The sequence below is a fragment of the Schistocerca cancellata genome, chromosome 7 (assembly GCF_023864275.1).
Source record: "Schistocerca cancellata isolate TAMUIC-IGC-003103 chromosome 7, iqSchCanc2.1, whole genome shotgun sequence".
Lineage (NCBI taxonomy): Eukaryota > Metazoa > Arthropoda > Insecta > Orthoptera > Acrididae > Schistocerca > Schistocerca cancellata.
Genome location: NC_064632.1, coordinates 600,479,687 through 600,499,332, shown reverse-complemented (window position 1 = coordinate 600,499,332; position 19,646 = coordinate 600,479,687). Strand labels below are relative to the sequence as shown.

The window sequence follows — 19,646 nt, the reverse complement described above, 5'->3', positions numbered from 1 at the left end:
CACAGCCAATACAGGTTAAGCGTGGAATATACCATGAGATGCATTAAGTCCTTTCTGGTTCTGCCTTGCTCTGAACGCACTATCCAACATGGTAAATAATACAAATTATGGATATAATATTACTAGAACATACCAACACAAAATCACACATTTGCTATACATGGATGATCTAAAACTACTGGCAGCAACAAATCAACAACTCAACCAAAGATAACAGAAGTATTCAGCAATGATATAAATATGGCTTTCGGAACAGATAAATGTAAGAAAAATAGCATAGTCAAGGGAAAACACACTAAACAAGAAGATTGCTTATTGGATAACCACAGTGACTGCATAGAAGCGATGGAAAAAACAGATGCCTATAAATATCTAAGATACAGGCAAAAAATAGGAATAGATAATACAAATATTAAAGAAGAACTAAAAGAAAAATATAGAAAAAGACTAACAAAAATACTGAAAACAGAATTGACAGCAAGAAACAAGACAAAAGCTATAAATACTTATGCTATACCAATATTGACCTACTCATTTGGAGTAGTGAAATGGAGTAACACAGACCTAGAAGCACTCAATACACTTACACGATCACAATGCCACAAATATAGAATACATCACATACATTCAGCAACAGAAAGATTCACATTCAGCAGAAAGAAAGGAGGAAGGGGATTTATCGACATAAAAAACCTACATTATGGATAGGTAGACAATTTAAGAAAATTATTTATAGAACGAGCAGAAACTAGCAAAACATACAAAGCAATCACTCATAGAAATACATCGGCTACACCATTTCAATTTCATAACCACTTCCACAACCCTTTAGATCACATGACATCAACAGATATGAAGAAAGTAAATTGGAAAAAGAAAACACTACATGGCAAGCACCCGTATCATCTAACACAGCCACACATCGATCAAGACGCATCCGACACATGACTAAGAAAAGGCAATATATACAGTGAGACGGAAGGCTTCATGATTGCAATACAGGATCAAACAATAAACACCAGATATTACAGCAAGCATATTATTAAAGATCCCAATACCACAACAGATAAATGCAGACTTTGCAAACAACAAATAGAAACAATAGATCACATCACAAGCGGATGTACAATACTAGCAAATACAAAATACCCCAGAAGACATGACAATGTAGCAAAAATAATACATCAACAACTTGCCATACAACATAAACTAATAAAACAACACGTTCCCACATACAAGTATCCACCACAAAATGTACTGGTGAATGATGAATACAAATTATACTGGAACAGAACGATTATAACAGATAAAACAACACCACATAACAAACCTGACATCATACTCACCAATACAAAGAAGAAATTAACACAACTAATCGAAATATCCATACCCAATACAACAAATATACAGAAGAAAACAGGAGAAAAAATTGAAAATTAGATCCAACTGGCTGAGGAAGTCAAGGACATGTGGCATCAGGATAAAGTTGACATTATACCAATTATACTATCAACTACAGGAGTCATACAACACAATATCCACCAGTACATCAACACAATACAGCTACATCCAAACTTATATATACAACTACAGAAATCTGTAATTATTGATACATGTTCAATTACCCGAACGTTCCTAAATGCAATGTAACATATACCGTACAGTTAAAAGGAAGTCACACTTGATCGAGGTCCATGTCACTTTCCATTTTTAACCAGACGTAACATCTGAGAAAGGAAAGAAATAATAATAGCTTTATTCGAATGGTACACTGCACATGTACAAAGAAACAGTAATGATTAAAGTTATTTGTACAATACACAAGACACATTCTTCTGAATACGTCATTAATTTACAACAAAGTTACAGTAAGATGTTTACTGATTTCTATTCACATAATTTCACAAAGCATTTGTTGTTCTTCATATAAGTTAGTATGGTACTCTTCTAATGTGTAGAAAGGGTGTTTTACTAAAAATTTCTTAAGCTGGTGTTTCAATTTAACTGTAGGAAGAGCCATGACTGCACTAGGCAGTGCATTAGCTAATTTTATACCTTGCATACTGAGGCCCCTTTTCGTAAAGTGCTGTTCTGTGGGTGCCAATGTAAAAACTTTCTTTATTTCTAGTATTGTACTGGTGGAAATCTGAATAAGTGTTCGGGTGCAGTCTTTTCAGAAGCAATATGGCTTTTAGAATGTATGTGTTTACAACACTTAACACCTCTGTTTTTGGAAACAAGTTGCGACAAGATTCCCTATATTTTGCTCCACAGATTATTCTCACACCCCTTTTTTGAAGAATGAGTTTGGTTGTTGCCCCCCCCCCCCCCCCAAATTTCAATACTGTAGTTCAAGCGAGAGGAGAAAAGAGCACAGTATGCAGTCTTTAGGACTATAGTGTCTCTACAGAACTTGCTAATAGTACTGATTGCAAATATATTTTTTGACAACTTAGTTGTTAGGGAGTCAATATGTGTGTCCCATTTCAGGTTGCTTTGGATTGTTACGCCAAGGAATTTTGCACTAGACTCTTTCTTTACGAATTCGTTGACAATGTATAATTTAATTTCATTATTCAAACTACTTTTGTTAAACTCCATCAAACATGTTTTACTGGTGCTTACATTTAAGTGGCTTTCATTAAAAAACTGAACAATTTCTTTTGTCACATTATTACACTTGGCCTCTAGTTCATTACATGATACCTTTTTACACACAATGCATGTGTCATCGGCATACAAAACAATTTTTGAATTTATAGTACAGTATTTAATATCATTTACATAGATAAAGAACAGAAAGGGGCCCAACACCGAGCCCTGGGGCACGCCATATTTTATGCACGTGATCTCTGATTTGTAGACACCACTTTCCATTTTAAGTAGAACAAACTGTTTTCTATTGCTCATATAACACTTTATTAGGTCATAGGCAACGCCTCTAATGCCCATGTTCCATAGCTTGTCTAATAGGATGTCAACATTCACACAATCAAAGGCTTTTTCCAGGTCTAGGTATGAAATTTGTAGTAACAGACTGACCAGTAGTGTAACCTGAGCCCTAAGTTAGATTGGAAGATAATATAGTCTGATTGTGCACTGACAAAGCCAATGAATGTGATGGCTTTCTTTTTGTATACTGTATTGTGCATTCCAGAGTTAAATTTATGTCACTGGTGAAGACACTATTTTCTTACAGTGGCTATATTTTCAGATTTTCAGTACATCTACATCTACACCCATACTCCGCAAGCCACCTGATGGTGTGTGGCGGAGGGTACCTTGAGCACCTCTATCGGTTCTCCCTTCTATTCCAGTCTCGTATTCGCGGAAAGAAAGATTGTCGGTATGCCTCTGTGTGGGCTCTAATCTCTCTGATTTTCTCCTCGCGGTCTCTTCGCGAGATATACATAGGGGGGGAGCAATATACTGCTGACTCCTCAATGAAGGTATGTTCTCAAAACTTCAACAAAAGCCCGTATCGAGCTACTGAGCGTCTCTCTTGCAGAGTCTTCCACTGGAGTTTATCTATCATCTCCGTAACGCTTCCGCAATCACTAAATGATCCTGTAACGAAGTGCGCTGCTTTCTGTTGGATCTTCTCTCTCTCTTCTATCAACCCTATCTGGTTCGGATCCCACACCGTTGAGCAGCATTCAAGCAGTGGACAAACAAGTGTACTATAACCTACTTCCTTTGTTTTCGGACTGCATTTCCTTAGAATTCTTCCTGTGAATGTCAGTCTGGCATCTGCTTTACCGACGATTAATTTTATATGATCATTCCATTTTAGATCACTGCTAATGCCTTTTCCCAGAAAATTTATGGAATTAACTGCTTCCAGTTGCCAACCTGCTATATTGTATCTAAATGATAAAGAATATTTCTTCCTATGTATTCGCAGCACATTACACTTGTCTAAATTGAGATTCAGCCGCCATTCCCTGAACCATGCGTCAATTCGTTGCAGATCCTCCTGCATTTCAGTACAATTTTCCATTGTTACAACCTCTTGATGTACCACAGCATCATCCGCAAAAAGTCTCGGTGAACTTCCGATGTTATCCACAAGATCATTTATATATATTGTGAATAGCAACGGTCCTACGACACTCCATTGCGGCACACCTGAAATCACTCTTACTTCGGAAGACTTCTCTCCATTGAGAATGACATGCTGCGCTCTGCCATCTAGGAACTCTTCAATCCAATCAGACAATTGGTCTGATAGTCCATATGCCCTTACTTTGTTCATTAACCGACTGTGTGGAACTGTATCGAACGCCTTGCGGAAGTCAAGAAACATGGCATCTACCTGGGGACCCGTGTCTGTGGCCCTCCGAGCCTCGTGGACGAATAGCATGAGCTGGGTTTGACACGATCGTCTTTTTCGAAACCCATGCTGATTCCTACAGAGTAGATTTCTAGTCTCCAGAAAAGTCATTATACTCGAACATAATACATGTTCCAAAATTCTACAACTGATGGATGTTAGAGATATATGTCTATAGTTCTGCACATCTGTTCGACGTCCCTTCTTCAAAACGGGGATGACCTGTGCCCTTTTCCAATATTTTGGAATGCTACGCTTTTCTACAGACCTACGGTACACCTACGTCAGATGGCATTAAAAAGAACAGCATTCCTGACTGTCAGTGCCAATGGAGATCCTGTGACATCATCGGAATTTATATTGCAGTGTTTCTGTTTTTTATTATGTCAGCTGTCAGTTATTCCTTAAGGCACGTATCTCTATCACATCAATGACGTGAGCAGTCTGTTGGCTCAATATCACACTGTTAACTTGTCCTGAAATAGTTTCAGCCATAAGAAATGATTTCAGAGACAGTTGTCAAATAATGTTGGCATGTCGTTGCTGGTATTTGTTCCATTAACACCGTGGGAAGTAGCTGAAATCAGTGTGAGTGCGGGTTTGTAATGCTGTTTATGTTTTTTTGCAGTGTCTGCAAGCATATCTGACAGACGTCCACTCGACAGCTCGTCACCTCCCCCGGCGCCTTCCACCTCACCGCGGTCCGACTGCAGGCTCGACAGTGAAATGGCTTCAGAGTCTGAGCACAGTGGACTGCGCCACGCGGGAGAAGGCGCTGCAGTGTGGCGTACGAGCATTGACGACTTGCCCGAGGAGATACTGATAAAGATCTTCTCTCACTTGTCTTTCACTGAGCTAGTGGACGTGGTACGGAAAGTGTGCCGTCGTTGGAGAAAGCTGTCGCGAGATTTGAGGTTGTGGGCTGACAAGGAATACCATGTCGGGTAAGTAACCTGCTGGCTGTAACATTGTAAAACTGACGTGGGAACTTTGGATGTGAGCACACTGTCGGCGCAACTTAGATCATTCTGCTTTTGTATTCAAAATGAGTTCCACTTTTAGAATCCTGTAAAGGAGCTAAGACCTATTTGATTTTGGTATATTTGTTAGATTGAGTGTGTTAGCTAAGTTGGATAGTGTAATTTGGTGCACAGGTGCTAGTAATAAACTGTCTGCTTTTACTTCTTCGTTAGTCTTGTACCCTGTTCTGTTTGTGAACCAGGGTACACGCCATATTTTTACCTTTCTTTTCTACCCCTTTACTTCTCTTTGTGAGAATGTACCCATTCATTTTTTTCTTGCCCTCATTTTTCCCTGACGGAGTTTCAGAACATTCCGAAGATCGGTGACTGTCTCTGCCGATTAAATGTTTCTGCCCAACACCAGTTCCTATTGTGCTCCGGCATAAAAGTCTGCGATAGGGCCAGTGGTGTAGTTACATGTTTAATGCGAGAAACATTTCTGTATGTTTTCCCACATTACATTTTCATCTATCCGTACTCCTAAAAATTTAGTGACACGGGTTTTCTTTATCTTACACTGCCCAAGTTCTGTTGTTATGTGGCTCCTAGTTTGTTTTATGTCTGAAGTCTACCGAAACTCTTTCTTTGTCATTCACAATTAAAATGTTATCCATAAACAATACGTTTCATATTTCTGCGCTACTGACTGTCTGCTCGAAGGCCAGCATCATTCGTAGCTTTAACAGACAGATTGGTGTCATCAGCAAACAATATTGTACCTGCTGCTGATACATGGCTTGGCATGCCATTTATAAATATTAAGAACAGCAGTGGTGCCAGCAGGGAGTCTTGTGGCACACTGTATGCGACTCTTTGGTATTCTGATGAGTAAACTTTCCCTGTATCTTTACCATTTGGTGCCTGTTACAAAGATAAGATTTGAACCATTCATATGAATCCCACAACATAGCAATATAGCTCTCCCCCCCCCCCCCCCCCCCCCCCCCCCCCGCCATCTCACTCTCTTTCTTTCTTTTTAAAAAAATACATAAGACATGTTGAAGACACCTCCCTATCCACTCCCCACCCCCCCCAGTCATGATTGATTATATAATGAACTTTTCTCTGATCAGGAACTCTTTCAGGCTCTTGACGCATCAAACAGTGTGGCCTCAGGCCCTGGTTCAGTTCATCATCCAACATGTGAATGTTACTCAAACCTGGCCAGTAAGTATTTTTGCTTTACAGGGTCGAGATAGTATCCCTATCCTTAAACCAGGCAAAATCCAGACATCCATTGACAGCTACTGACCGATTAGCCTCATCAATGTGCTCTGAAAACTGCTCGAAAAGATGGTAGCCCAACGGTTGTTCTAGTTTCTCGAATCACTGGGCCTTTTGTCCCCCAGTTTCCAGGAGGAACAATCCTCAATTAACCGTGTGGTTAGGTTGGAAACGGCAATCTGATGGGGTGTTTCTAAACGGTGAAATCTCATTGAAGCCTTTTTTATCTCCACGAGGCATACAACACTGCCCGGCATGATCACATTTTACTTAACCTAAATGACAGGGGCTTTCAAGACGCCCTACTGATTTTTATTTGTCGGCTTTTACTCCACTGATTTTTTCGTGTTGCAGTCGGTACACCACTCAGAGCGCACAGGTCCAAAAAAATGGCAGGGCTCCGTGCATTTCACAACCTGTCGTACCTCTCGTCACACTTACATTGTTTCAACTTTTGCATTTGTAACAGCTCCCAGTCTGTAGCCTTCACCAAACACCAATTTCAAGGTGTATCCACGGAGCCTCCACTTGGACCCTTTCCCGCGACCTCCAATTCTCTTCGACAAAAATGTGAGAAACGCATTTGTGTCGTCATACCGCAGTCCGTCTGGACCCAGAACTCGACTTGTGTACTCAGTGCCGGGACGTTGTTGCACAGTCTCAATTTTTGGGACTCCTCTTTGATAAAAAGCTGACACAGCTGTCCCATATTTGTTAACTAAAGAGTAGCCCGCACGCGTAAGCTTAAACCTCTCCACTTCCTTGCCCACACCTCTGGGGGAGGGAATCGTCCTATTCAGCCTAACTCCGTACGTACTGGGCCACAGTTTCAACCTAACTGGATGGTGGTCACCAGGTTTATGCTTCAGGGGTACCTTCAAATTTGAAATGACTGCACCCAGTCTGTCATCGTGGAATAAGTCGAGTCACTGGCACCAGTCCACAGCTCGTCGTACAGTGGCTGGCGATGCTGCCTCTGGGCTCCAGTGTCCCGGGTTCGACACCCGGACCGGTTGGGGATTTTCTCAGCCCGGGGTCTGGGTGTTTGTGTTGTCCTCATAATTTCTTCATCATCATCATCATCATCATTTGTGATTGTGGCTAGATTGGGTTGTGTAAAAATTGGGACTTCGTGTGGTTGCTGATGACCACGCACTGCCCCACAAACCAATCATCATCATCATCATCATCATCATCATCAGACTACTTCATTGAGACCACTTCATTGAGACTACTTCCTTTGACACTCTGTGATATAGCATGGTTCTCCTCTCCCATCTGCTAAGTTATGAATATCTGCTGATAGCAATTTCTTGTTTCTTTCCTATAATTTTCTACCATGTTTCCAGTACTGTTTTGTAAGTCATATATGGCACATGTATTGCTTTTCCAGAGGTGTAACTGGGCTTTCTCCATTTAGCTTTGTCGTTTAGTTTATTCTTCTCACTACGCTGATTGCATTGGTGGCATCAGTTTGCCTGTGGAAGGTGTTGATTAAGTATTACAATCGATTGGGGTTAACACCATAGTTCGATACGTGTGAAACTTGGTGAGCTAATCGGCACAATTTAATTTAATGACCCATACCAACAGAATGCTGAGCATTCTGAATTTTATGGAAAGTACTGTAAATTACCAGAAACTGAGTGACAAGACAGTTGACATTCAAATACATCAGCAGCCCCATCTTCCATTGCAAATTTCATCATAGCTACTGTTAGATTATGACTTTTGAATACTTATTTTTGTGTATAAAATGATATGCAGTATTGATTAATTGATTTAATAATTAATAATTTCATATAATTTACCCTAATTTGCAGTAGGGCACTGATGCATGTAAATAAGGGATCTACATTGTGTGAAAGTAATAGCACCCAAGTATTTTTCTGAATTTCTGACCAACAACATTTTCTGTGAGCCAAAATCATATTAGTTCTTGTAATATAAGAAAATCAGAAAAATCCAACCTAGCCATTTTTAAACCACAATGTAGCCTCCAAAATAGGAGTTTGGTCTTGTGCCAGTCTACAAAGAGTCAGACATCACCCAGAATTGGCAGTCAGTCATTTGAAAGCTCACGAGTAAGACCTATGTCGGGAGCACTCACAGTGTCAATTTGTGCCACTACTACGTGTGTTCGGCAAGCAAAAATATGTCCACTGTCAACAGCAAAGCTCGAGACTTGAATGCTTAATAATTTTTGAGTGATTTCTGTAGCCTAAATTAATGAACATCTTTACTAAACTGTGTTGTGATTGAAAAATGGTAGGAAATGTTATGGTCATCAAAACTACCAATTTTTGCATACTGAAGCTCGTTATGGACTGGATTGAACTACCGAAGTGTAATCATTTCTGTAATAAATTACTACAGGGTAGTGTTAAAAAGGAACTGTGACTTTTTTGTGTAAATACTGACTGTATTTTGTACCACAGTCAAACAATTAACTTCACCACTGTTATTGTAGATGTCGATCTGGTTCTGTGGGCTAGTAAGTTTTTGTAATTGATAAACTGGTCACTGTTCGTAACAGTTGAACTTAGTGAAGAATGCATGTATGTGTGTTAATGCAATCTAGATTATATGTACAGTTTTGAGTAAACACCATCCCTCACTCATTTGGACTTTCAACTTCAGTGATAAAAGAGTGATGATGCTACTGAGGAAAGAACTACAATAAGTAGGTCAGTTCTGCTTAAAGTCTTTGCTGAAGCAGAGAACTTACCTCTCTGTTTCTCACAGTACCAACTCCAGCTCACTTACGCAATCACACTCAAATGTTTTCCTAATTGTCCAACTTATCGGATTCTTCTCGGATAAGGGGCACCAATCCACCCACCCTCGGGGGTGATTAACAGTCAAAATGCACCTGGAGGTCCCCCACATAACCTGCTTAGAATGTGCACACCGTGTTCTGCCCACTCCGTTAGCACCCAGACCACGAATTGAGACCGACCTGCATCATCCCTGTTATCTTTCAGAGTCTGTTTTTGTCAGTTCATCAGGAGTATCAGGATGTTAGTAGCTCTGAAACCACAAGTAAGGCAGGATATGCTTTACGCCTCCTGCTAACCCTTTTTTTTAAAAAAAAGAGAATTGCTACCAGCAACATCTGCAGAGCTGATAGTCATTAACAGAGCTTTAAGTTTTATAAAACAGACTTCTGTTGATGAGATCTTAATTTGTAGTGACCCAGTGAGCAGTCTCCGGACTATTGACCGATGTTACTTTTGTCACCTACTGTTTACAATCTTCTCCGTGACCTCGGTTGCAGTGCCTGCTCAGTTGTCTGTCTCTGGGTCCCGAGTCCAGGGAATGAACTGGCTGCCTGTTTGGCTGGAGAAGCGATTACCCACCCGACATTCATGTAGACAGTAGCGTGTGGAGATTTGCAGACCTCTGTTCACTCAGAAACAGAACCTCTGGTGAGCTACTGTCCCCTCTAACAAACTCTACACTATCGAGGAGACTGCTGCTGTACTGCTGTAATGAATCTCCTATCCTACGTAGCACAGTCTTCCGGATTGTTCACCTCTAATGTTGGTGGACAGCGTACGGTGGTTTAGAACTTCTTTTGGGATGGTGCAGGATGGTTTGGCTGGTTCTGTGGGATTGTCAACACCACGATCTCTATCAGCTGCCATGGTCATTCCTCTCCTACTCTGTTTTAATCAATTTCAGGTGTGGTTTGCCCTTTTTTCTGCTATACCCTATTTTGTGTTTTAGGGGTAACACTCCATTGTAGCCAAGACCTTCAGTATTTCTTACCCTTCACGCTAGCTGTTGACAGAATATCTGCTTAATAGGTTTTCACGCTTCCCCCAAGATAGTGGGTGCTGTTCCCCTCTTTAAGACTTCGACTCTCTGGAGAGGGGCAGCTGTGGGAGGGGAGACTCCCATCACACGCGGAGCCCCGAGCGACACTCGCCTGCGCCCACCCACCTCTCGACGTCACTGTTACTCTCACCTTATTTTCTTGTCGGCAGCCCATCTGATGTTCATTACGTTTATAGATTTATGACTTTTGCTATTTTGAATGTCCTGGCTAGGTCGTCTTCTTCCCCTGTAACTTGGTCAGCCCTTTATGTGGTCGGTGGGGATCGGATAGGAGTGAAGTTTCTGCCTCCACAAATGGGTGTGGGGAGAGTCCTCGTATGCTCTTAGAATTTTGTAGCTGCCCAACCCGTAGACATTTACCTCTCTTTAAATTATTTCTCAGCTAAGTGACAGAATGTCTGCAAGGTCGCCACAGGCTCTGGAAATTGGGGAATATCGGGGAATTTTAAACACGTCAGGGAAATTGGGGAAATTTGAAAAAACACTAGTAATACTCATTTTTGTCTCAGTATGCAAAATGGTTTGTTTACTGACATGTCGTGCATTGTCGCTGGCTGGGTGCAGCTGAGCACGTGTGCCTCTTCCCTACTCCCTCATTACTGCTGCTTCTCTTCTCCCCTTCCTAGCGTTCCCATCAGTTCGCAGTCGGTGCTGCCGACACTTCTTGCCGCTAGCCTGGCAGTTGCCGAGCTGACGAGAGGTGTGGAGGCGTGGGGAGTGGTTTGTTCGGATCTGATTCTCAGAGACTGTAGATGCAGTGGCCGGAGACGGCAGCCCTGAGTACGTGAGTTGCGCGTTAGTGATTGTGTGTATGCTTGTGTGCTCCTGTTTGGTTGTGACTAAAAATTTAGTTGTGAGAGTGTGACTGTCTTTTTTACGTGCCCGTCTGTGGTTCCGCGATCATCTTTACGGTGAGTCGCTACCCATCCTCATTATTATCGATTCTCGGAGTATTCGCACAGATGGGTCACCGTGGCCTCGTTTCGTCGACGTGCTGTCTGTGACTCTGAATAGCTGGCCACACAAGTGGATTTCCACGACGACCTAAAACTGCAGGTTGTTTCTGCGGGTATCTCTAATGTGTCGGGCCTGGTGCTCAGTTTCCACTAATGTGCAGGCCCTGCCTGTCTGATCTAGTCCCACTGATCTGCCTGCAGGCCGGATCTGTTTGTGTGTGGTGCGATGCAGCAGATTTTCACGGTTTATCCTCGGACCCAGGTCTGCGGTGCTCCTCAGCAGACCAGAGGCTGTGGGCAATGGATTTCAGGAATTGTGACTGTCTCACCACAAGTACGTTGCACAGTGCGGCATTTTATAGACATTTTATTTGTTCTAGTACATTTTGGCACTTCAAAAGTAGTTTATATATCAGAAAAATTGTGTTGGTTGCTGGCAGCTTGTGCACTATGTACTCATGTATTTGTCAAAAGAAAAGTCACATAATACTCGTAAAATAATAGATGTAACACGATATCAAACATAGTAGAACCAACCTTTTATTGGCAGCCACCGACAGTGCTGGTTTACACAGTTCATCCCCATCTTACACACTTCTTTCAAGAGGCCTACTTTTCTCTGAGGTTATTTATGAAATTGGTGAAGGTATTTTAAATCTCTTCTAACTCCAAGGAAATGCATATTTTTGTCACCAAAAATGTTTCATTTTGTTGAAATAAATTAATATCAGTGGTCTTAATGAAACACACATACCGTTTGGCTTGCTTTCTCCATCTAAAAACAGTTCATTACAAAAGATGTTGAGGTTAGTACTAAAGATTTTTGCTCACATCAGGAAATGCCATCTGCTTGCAAGGTTTTTTAAAAGATATTTCCTAGTTTACACTATTGTTTCTTGTACCGTAGCTACAAAGACAGATTTTCAACTTACGTCTTAATTTTCATCCTTGAAATCTCAAAATTTGTCAGGGAAAATGCTAAAACTTGTCTGGAAATCAGGGAAATATCAGGGAATTTCACTCAGGGAAACTTGTGGCAACCCCAGTCCGATACATCGCCATGAGTCCCTCGATCCTTACCGACCGACCGACACATTTCTTTGTGTTGTCCTGCTTCTGTAATTGTAACCTCTTCACATTTTCAACTGTGTGAATCCGAGCAAAGGAGATTGCAAAAAAGGTGACAGTTGCCAGGATATTAGGTATAAAACCTAACATCCAAGAAAAAATATGTAGTCTTAGAATCTATAAATTTCGGTACCACTTTGCGCAGTGGACAGTGACACCGTGTAGCATTAATTGTCAATTCAGGATGTAAACTCTCGAGCCTAAGTTCGAATATTCGTGCGAGTTGCTCTTTCCGTGTAGCAGAATTAGTGTAACTCCGTTTTTCTGCGCAAATCTGTTTCCAATCAGTTGCACGTCGAACAGCACCCGCTCGGCAGCAGTAGTACCTGAAAAACAGCATTTGGTGAAATCAAAAAAGTGTATGACCACTTTGCAAAGTGTCAGTTGCACCCAAATAGTACTACTTTTACTGCAACAACAAAAGTAAAGAACATTAACAGTTTGTGTTGCAATCGGCCGGTAATGACGACAGTCCTGTACTGTGATCTTGACAGACCTCTTAGCCACTTGTATGCATCGTGTCTAAAATGCTTGTAATGTAGTTGAGAATTCAGTTTTTTATACAGATAACCTCCTCAATTCTCATATTTACTATTGTAACTCAAAGCATTTAAGTTACTATGTATATTGTTCACTCTCAAAATGAAATACAAATCAACTCGAATCAGTCTGTAGTTTGCAGTTGTAGTGTACATAATGTAACTATAACACTACTGCAACTCCCTGTTAAGTTACAGCTGTGTGCCGGAGTGGGACAATACCTTTCACGGGCAAGTGTCCTGCCTACTGAGCAATCCGAGCACGACTCACGACCTGTGCTCACAGCTTTACTTCTACCAGTTCCTCATCTCCTACCTTCCAAACTTTACACAAGTTCTGTCACATTCCTCGCAGTCTCGACACTCCCTAAAGAAATGATCGTACCCAGAAATGGCTCAGCTGTTGCCTAAAACGTAGTTTCTGCAATGAATTTTGACTCTACTGTGGAGTGTACACTGATAAGCAACTTCCTGGCAGGTTCGAGTCTTGGTCAGCCACACACTTTTAATCTGCCATTGAATTTCGAATTGGTACACACTGTGCTTGAGGTTGAAAATTCATTCAGAGCAACAAAACCACACAAACTGAAAAAAAGAAAACATAACAAATGACAATAAATTAAAAGCTTATTTTGGTCTTGCTGAAACTTTCTCGGCAGCAACAGTACTTAAATACCAAATTACATAAAACTGCAATAACAGTCCAACACGTTTTCATTAAACAGTCTCAGAATAATTAATTATGTAGAAAGGCTCATCTCTACTTACTTTTTAAAATAAAATTCATTTATGTATTGTTAGTAAGAAACAGTGATACACATTAACTCTAAGAGCAATAATGCGAAAGAGAGATCGTGTTTTATTATAGTTTATTTGACCTGTCTCATATATGTAATTTTTCAACATAAGAAAAAGCAGATACAATATGGCTAAATTGACAGTGAAATTAGTCTATTCTTAGTACACATATACAGAAACAATTATTGCTACACATGATCTTTGTCTTGTCATGACAACTGTATCACCACTGGAATTAGTTCACAGTGGACAAATGGCAGATTCTGCATCTGATATACCCATGACGTGCATAATCACAGGTGATTGTCAATAAAAACAAATAAGATAAAGTCAGAATTTTGTTTAAAAATAAAAGTCTAAAATTTGTAGCTGATGATGTTGTTCATGCTTGTTACGTATAATTGACTTTGTAGAAGGTTCTTGTAAAATAAGTACAAAAATGAAAGTAAAAACTTTAGTCGACAGTCTCCAAAAATTTGTGCTATGCACAAAGGAAAATAAAAACTGTATTTGAATTTCAGCTCCATCTCTAGTGACCTCATTGTCGACAGTAGGTTAAATGCTAATCTCCCTTGCTTCTTTTGTTTGACTAAGATGACGACGACGACGACTACTACTACTACTACTACTACTACTACTACTAGTGTTCCTATTCATTAAAATGCTTATCATTATACAGTGTAATTTTGGAAGTCTTAGTATCTCAAGTGGTATCAACATTTAATATGGTTTAGCGTTCCTTTACCTTTTATTCTTGACAGTTGTGCCTTTATGTGCTTGTTGGACTTCTGATCCATCTGTTTTAGCATTGCTATTAACAACTGTTACACCACATTTTTAATCTGTACCAGATAACCTGTGAGATACCAATTGCATTAATGTGTATTTTCTTCACAAAACTTGCGTAGACTTGTTAAGTCAAACCTACTCAGTTCAATATGCCGTGTCCAAAATGGCTCGGAAAGAATGATGGAGATTATAATGTCTCCTTGTGTAACAACCTTCAGTCGTTTCAACCTACACTTTGGTTTTCAGCACTTTTATTCTCACATCGGAGCCCCCCCCTCCCCCCCCCCCCCCCCCCCCACACACACACACACACACACACACACATGCACAGGAGTTGTGTCGCATCACTTGCTGCCTCCACAGGCAAAACAGTTTCCGATGCACGTGGTTCTGATGCAGAATCGTGTCTTTCTGAACTCACAATGAAGTATTGACAAATCTATATTTGTTCATGATAGGAGGTCACATGTTATGACAGGTCAGTGTAGCAAGCACGTTATTATAAATGTTTTCATAGAAATAAAGTGGTGATGGCTAATAACTTGTAGTTCGCATGTTTCTGTACTTCGTGGACCCGATGCCCACAATAATCCTCACAAATACACAGGGAGACCCTCAGCCAAGATACAGACCTCATAAAATGCCTTGTTGTTGTTGTGGTCTTCAGTCCTGAGACTGGTTTCATGCAGCTCTCCATGCTACTCTATCCTGTGCAAGCTTCTTCATCTCCCAGTACCTACTGCAGCCTACATCCTTCTGAATCTGCTTAGTGTATTCATCTCATGGTCTCCCTCTACGATTTTTACCCTCCATGCTGCCCTCCAATACTAAATTGGTGATCCCTCAATGTCTCAGAACATGTCCTACCAACCGATCCCTTCTTCTAGTCAAGTTGTGCCATAAGGTCCTCTTCTCCCCAATTCTATTCAATACCTCCTCATTACTTATGTGATCTACCCATCTAATCTTCAGCATTCTTCTGTAGCACCACATTTCGAAAGCTTCTATTCTCTTCTTGTCCAAACTATTTATTGTCCATGTTTCACTTCTATACATGGCTACACTCCATACAAATACTTTCAGAAACGACTTCCTGACACTTAAATCTACACTCGATGTTAACAAATTTTTCTTCTTCAGAAACGCTTTCGTTGCCATTGCCAGTCTACATTTTATATCCTCTCTACTTCCACCATCATCAGTTATTTTGCTCCCCAAATAGTAAAACTCCTTTACTACTTTAAGTGTCTTATTTCCTAATCTAATTCCCTCAGCATCACCCGACTTAATTCGACTACATTCCATTATCCTCGTTTTGCTTTTGTTGATGTTCATCTTGTACCATCCTTTCAAGACACTGTCCATTCCGTTCAACTGCTCTTCCAAGTCCTTTGCTGTCTCTGACAGAATTACAATGTCATCAGGAACCTCAAAGTTTTTATTTCTTCTCCATGGATGCCTTATAAAGGTGTAATTACTACTTTTAATGATCCTTCCTTCCCATCAACATCAGAACCACTGGTTCTGAAAGTTAACATTTGTGCTGATATGTACCCCACCCCCCCTTTTTGTGCCTGTGTTTGTTATTGTTTGGTTTCGCACGGGACAGTACTTCAATTGTGGGTGCTAAAATAGACTGCCACAGTGTGTTGACAAATTCTCTGTCCTGCCAGTCGGAGATACTATTCAGGAGTGAACTGTCGACATATTGCTATTCCGCAGGGTCTCGAGGCACTGCAACTCGGAGAACTGTAAGAGCGGCAGGACCGAGCGGGAGGCAGTACGTATCTTCCGCAGTGCCCGAAACCTGCGTAAAGTACACATGTGGTGCGCCGTCAGCCCCCATGTCATTGACGTGCTCTGCGACAAATGCCGGAGACTCGCAGATCTCCGCCTGCACTCCGCCCAGAAGCTCGGCTATTCGGTAAGTGTTACATTCTTTATATTGAACGATGGGAAATCTGGGATTGAGTAATGACAATATTATGCAAAGGATAGATTGCTACTCACCATATAACGGAGATGCTGAGTCTCAGATAAAACAAAAAGAGTGCTGAACAAGTAAACTTACGGCTGAAAGGCCTCCTCCTGGATTACACACACACACACACACACACACACACACACACACACAAACACACACATACACACACCGCACACGCACGCACGCAAATGGAACTCACATACATGCCCACTGTCTCAGGCTGCTGAGGCCAGATTGTGAGCAACTGCATGTAATGGGAGAGACAATCTGGGAAGAGTGGGTGAGGATGAGACTGGGGGGGGGGGGGGGTAGCAAGACTGGGGGGGGGGGGGGTAGCACGTAGAGGTGGGGGACACTAAAGTGCTGCTTGTGGGAACATATAGGAATGAGGAAGGGAGATGATAGGGCAGCTAGGTGCAGCCGGGGGGTTAGACAGAGAGCGTGGAGTTGGGGAGAGGGGGGTGCGGGAAAGGAGAGAAGTAAAAAGACTGTGGGTGCATTGGTGGAATAGAAGGCTGTGTAGCGCTGGAGTGGGGACAGAGAATAGGATAGGTGGGTTAAAGACAATTATCGACAGAGGTTGTGGCGAGGAGAGTTACGAGAACATAGGATATATTGCTAGAGTTCCCAGCTGTGCAGTTCAGAAAAAGCTGGTGGTGGTAGGAAGGAACCAAGTGGCACAGGCTGTGAAGCAGTCATTAAAATGAAGAATGTCATGTCGGACAGCACGCTCGGCAACTCTGTACCACCTCTACAAAAGCCTCCGAACCTCCCACACATCGCCTCATAGCTGATAAACCCTGCCTTGCTAATGTTCTACTTTTACCCCACCCTCAAAAACTCCCTTCCACCACCGTCCGGAATTCAGAACCTAAAAAGACCCGAAACACAGTCGTGATCTTTCCTCCGAAAGACTTAGCCCCAGAAAGTATCAGTCCTTTCTAAAGGACTTACCTCTTGCCTGATTCCAAAGTTCAGTCCTGCTGGACTTTTTAAGGAACTTCTCTCCTTCTCCTGGTCTCTGCAGTGGAAAAAATTGTTTGCTACCGACCCTACCCACCAGACTCGACCGAAGACTAATGTCGGACCTGGCTGACTCAGTTCCCTCCCATTGCCCCCAACTCACCCGCTGTTAACTTTCCAGAATTCCTTAAGCTCGGACCTCGCCTCACCGTCATTCCCCAAATCCCTCAATGTGTAAACTAACTTTCCATCTGGAGAAAGACCTCAATCCACCATGTAAAAACTGATCCTGAACTTGCAAGCCTACCTGCTGACAAAGGCTCCACGACAGTGGCTTTGAACTGCAAGGATTACCTGGCAGAAGGGCTCCACCAGCTGCCTGATTTGTCCACCGACAAACGGTGCCACATTGACCCTGTTCTAGAAATCCAGCAGGGTCTCCAGACTCTCCTAAAATCTTGCACAACCTCTCCCCAGAGTCTCTCTCTCTCTCTCTCTCTCTTTCTCTCTCTCTCTCTCTCTCTCTCTGTTACTGTGCCCCCACTGAGAGAATCTCTGCTGTCGTAGACCGACACCCTCAGCCTATTACTTGCAACCTACACTCGTATCTTAAAGACACCCACCATTTTCTCCTCAGACTCTCCACAGTTCCTTTACTGCACGGTGCCTGCTCGTCACTATTGGTGCCCCCTCCCATCCTGATGCCCACAGCGTAGCCAATACTGAATGCTGCTCCTGAAAGATTCCAGATCTACAACCTCATTTCTGTCACCCTGACCAACTTTCATCTGGTACTCCTCAACCCGACAAGCCACCTTCCTCGATACTGTCCTCCACCTCGAGCGCTGCTACTTCGGCACCTCTGTCCACACGGAAATTACCGACCACGAGCGATACCTCCACTTAGGCACAGCTGACACCCGTTCCGTACTGAGAAGCCCCTTCGAACAGCCTAGCCACTCCCGGCCGTCGCATCTGTAGTGACGAGCAGTGCCTCCTGCTGACACCTTCACGGACCGACCTCGTGCAGAAACAGGTATCCTGCACCTTATTTCTCCGGTCACCCGCCACCTTCCAGAGTCCCACTGTCCGACCGCAGAGGACCGTTCTTCTCATGACTCGGTACCGGCTAGAGATGGGCAAAACTGTTCTTTTCAGAGATCGGATCAGAACTGTTCACTCCCTGAAATGAATTAGCTCTTTTTCATGACTCACCACTCATTTACAATAGAAAATAAATGGAAGGCACATTGCCCTTTAAACTTGGTTTATTCCAGTACTATACCTGTATTTTGATCTTATTTGATCCTATTTTGAAGTAACACAGATAATGAGTAAGAATTTTGTATTGTTTATTGAAATTTCCACGATATGACAAAGTTTTTGATTATTGATTTATTTTGCGCTATCGTGGTTTTTTGGGTGATCGGAAAATGTTGTAACTTGAGATTTACATTAACAATATATTTGGCTATAATGTATTAAAATTTCATTAACCTCATACAAATACATCGCAAGCCATATATTTTTAAAGTGAACGTTTCCTTCCGAAGACGCCTAAAATCGCAAAATCCGTACCAGAATAAGAAAAAAACATATAAATTTGACTGTAAAACGAAAGTGCTGCATATAGCCTTACGCAGAATAAAACAAGGAAAATATTGGTGTATCACATTCTGCGATACGTTTATCGGTTCGCTCGTAATTAAAGCGTAAATTCGAGTGTCCATAATAAAAATCCTATAGTAAGAGGAGTCATCAGGAACCTAATCTAATCAGTTTAAACAAATAAAAATAAAATAAAAACAATTGATGTATACATAACATAATAATGTAATATACATAGCGGTATTACTACGAAGAACAATATCCAGTAGGGACGAACTCCGATTCAGAGGTGCTGAGTCGAGCAGGTCGAGCCGCGAGCTGTATTACTGCGTGAGCTGAGACCGCAGAGACCACAGTGACACCTGAGTTGCTTTGCTCAACGCTCTGGCTAGTGTCGAGATAGTGGGGTGAGCGTTGAGCGGGCGAGTTCCGAGGGTGGGGGGAGCGGTGAACTCACCCGCT

The 19,646-nt window shown here is 41.9% G+C and overlaps 1 protein-coding gene across 4 annotated transcripts in view; it reads left to right on the top strand.

The window, feature by feature from the left end:
- The window catches only part of LOC126092226 (F-box/LRR-repeat protein 17-like), a 141,046-nt gene that overhangs the window by 47,302 nt on the left and 74,098 nt on the right, over nucleotides 1–19,646 (top strand). For 2 of the 4 annotated variants that reach the window (XM_049907723.1, XM_049907721.1), the window contains exons 2-3: nucleotides 4,962–5,277; nucleotides 16,352–16,553. In XM_049907723.1, the coding sequence (XP_049763680.1) occupies nucleotides 5,060–5,277; nucleotides 16,352–16,553 (420 nt within the window). In that variant the 5' untranslated portion in view covers nucleotides 4,962–5,059. Of the gene's footprint in view, nucleotides 1–4,961; nucleotides 5,278–16,351; nucleotides 16,554–19,646 lie in introns of those variants that run through there. The other 2 variants (XM_049907722.1, XM_049907724.1) reach the window with 2 other exon arrangements.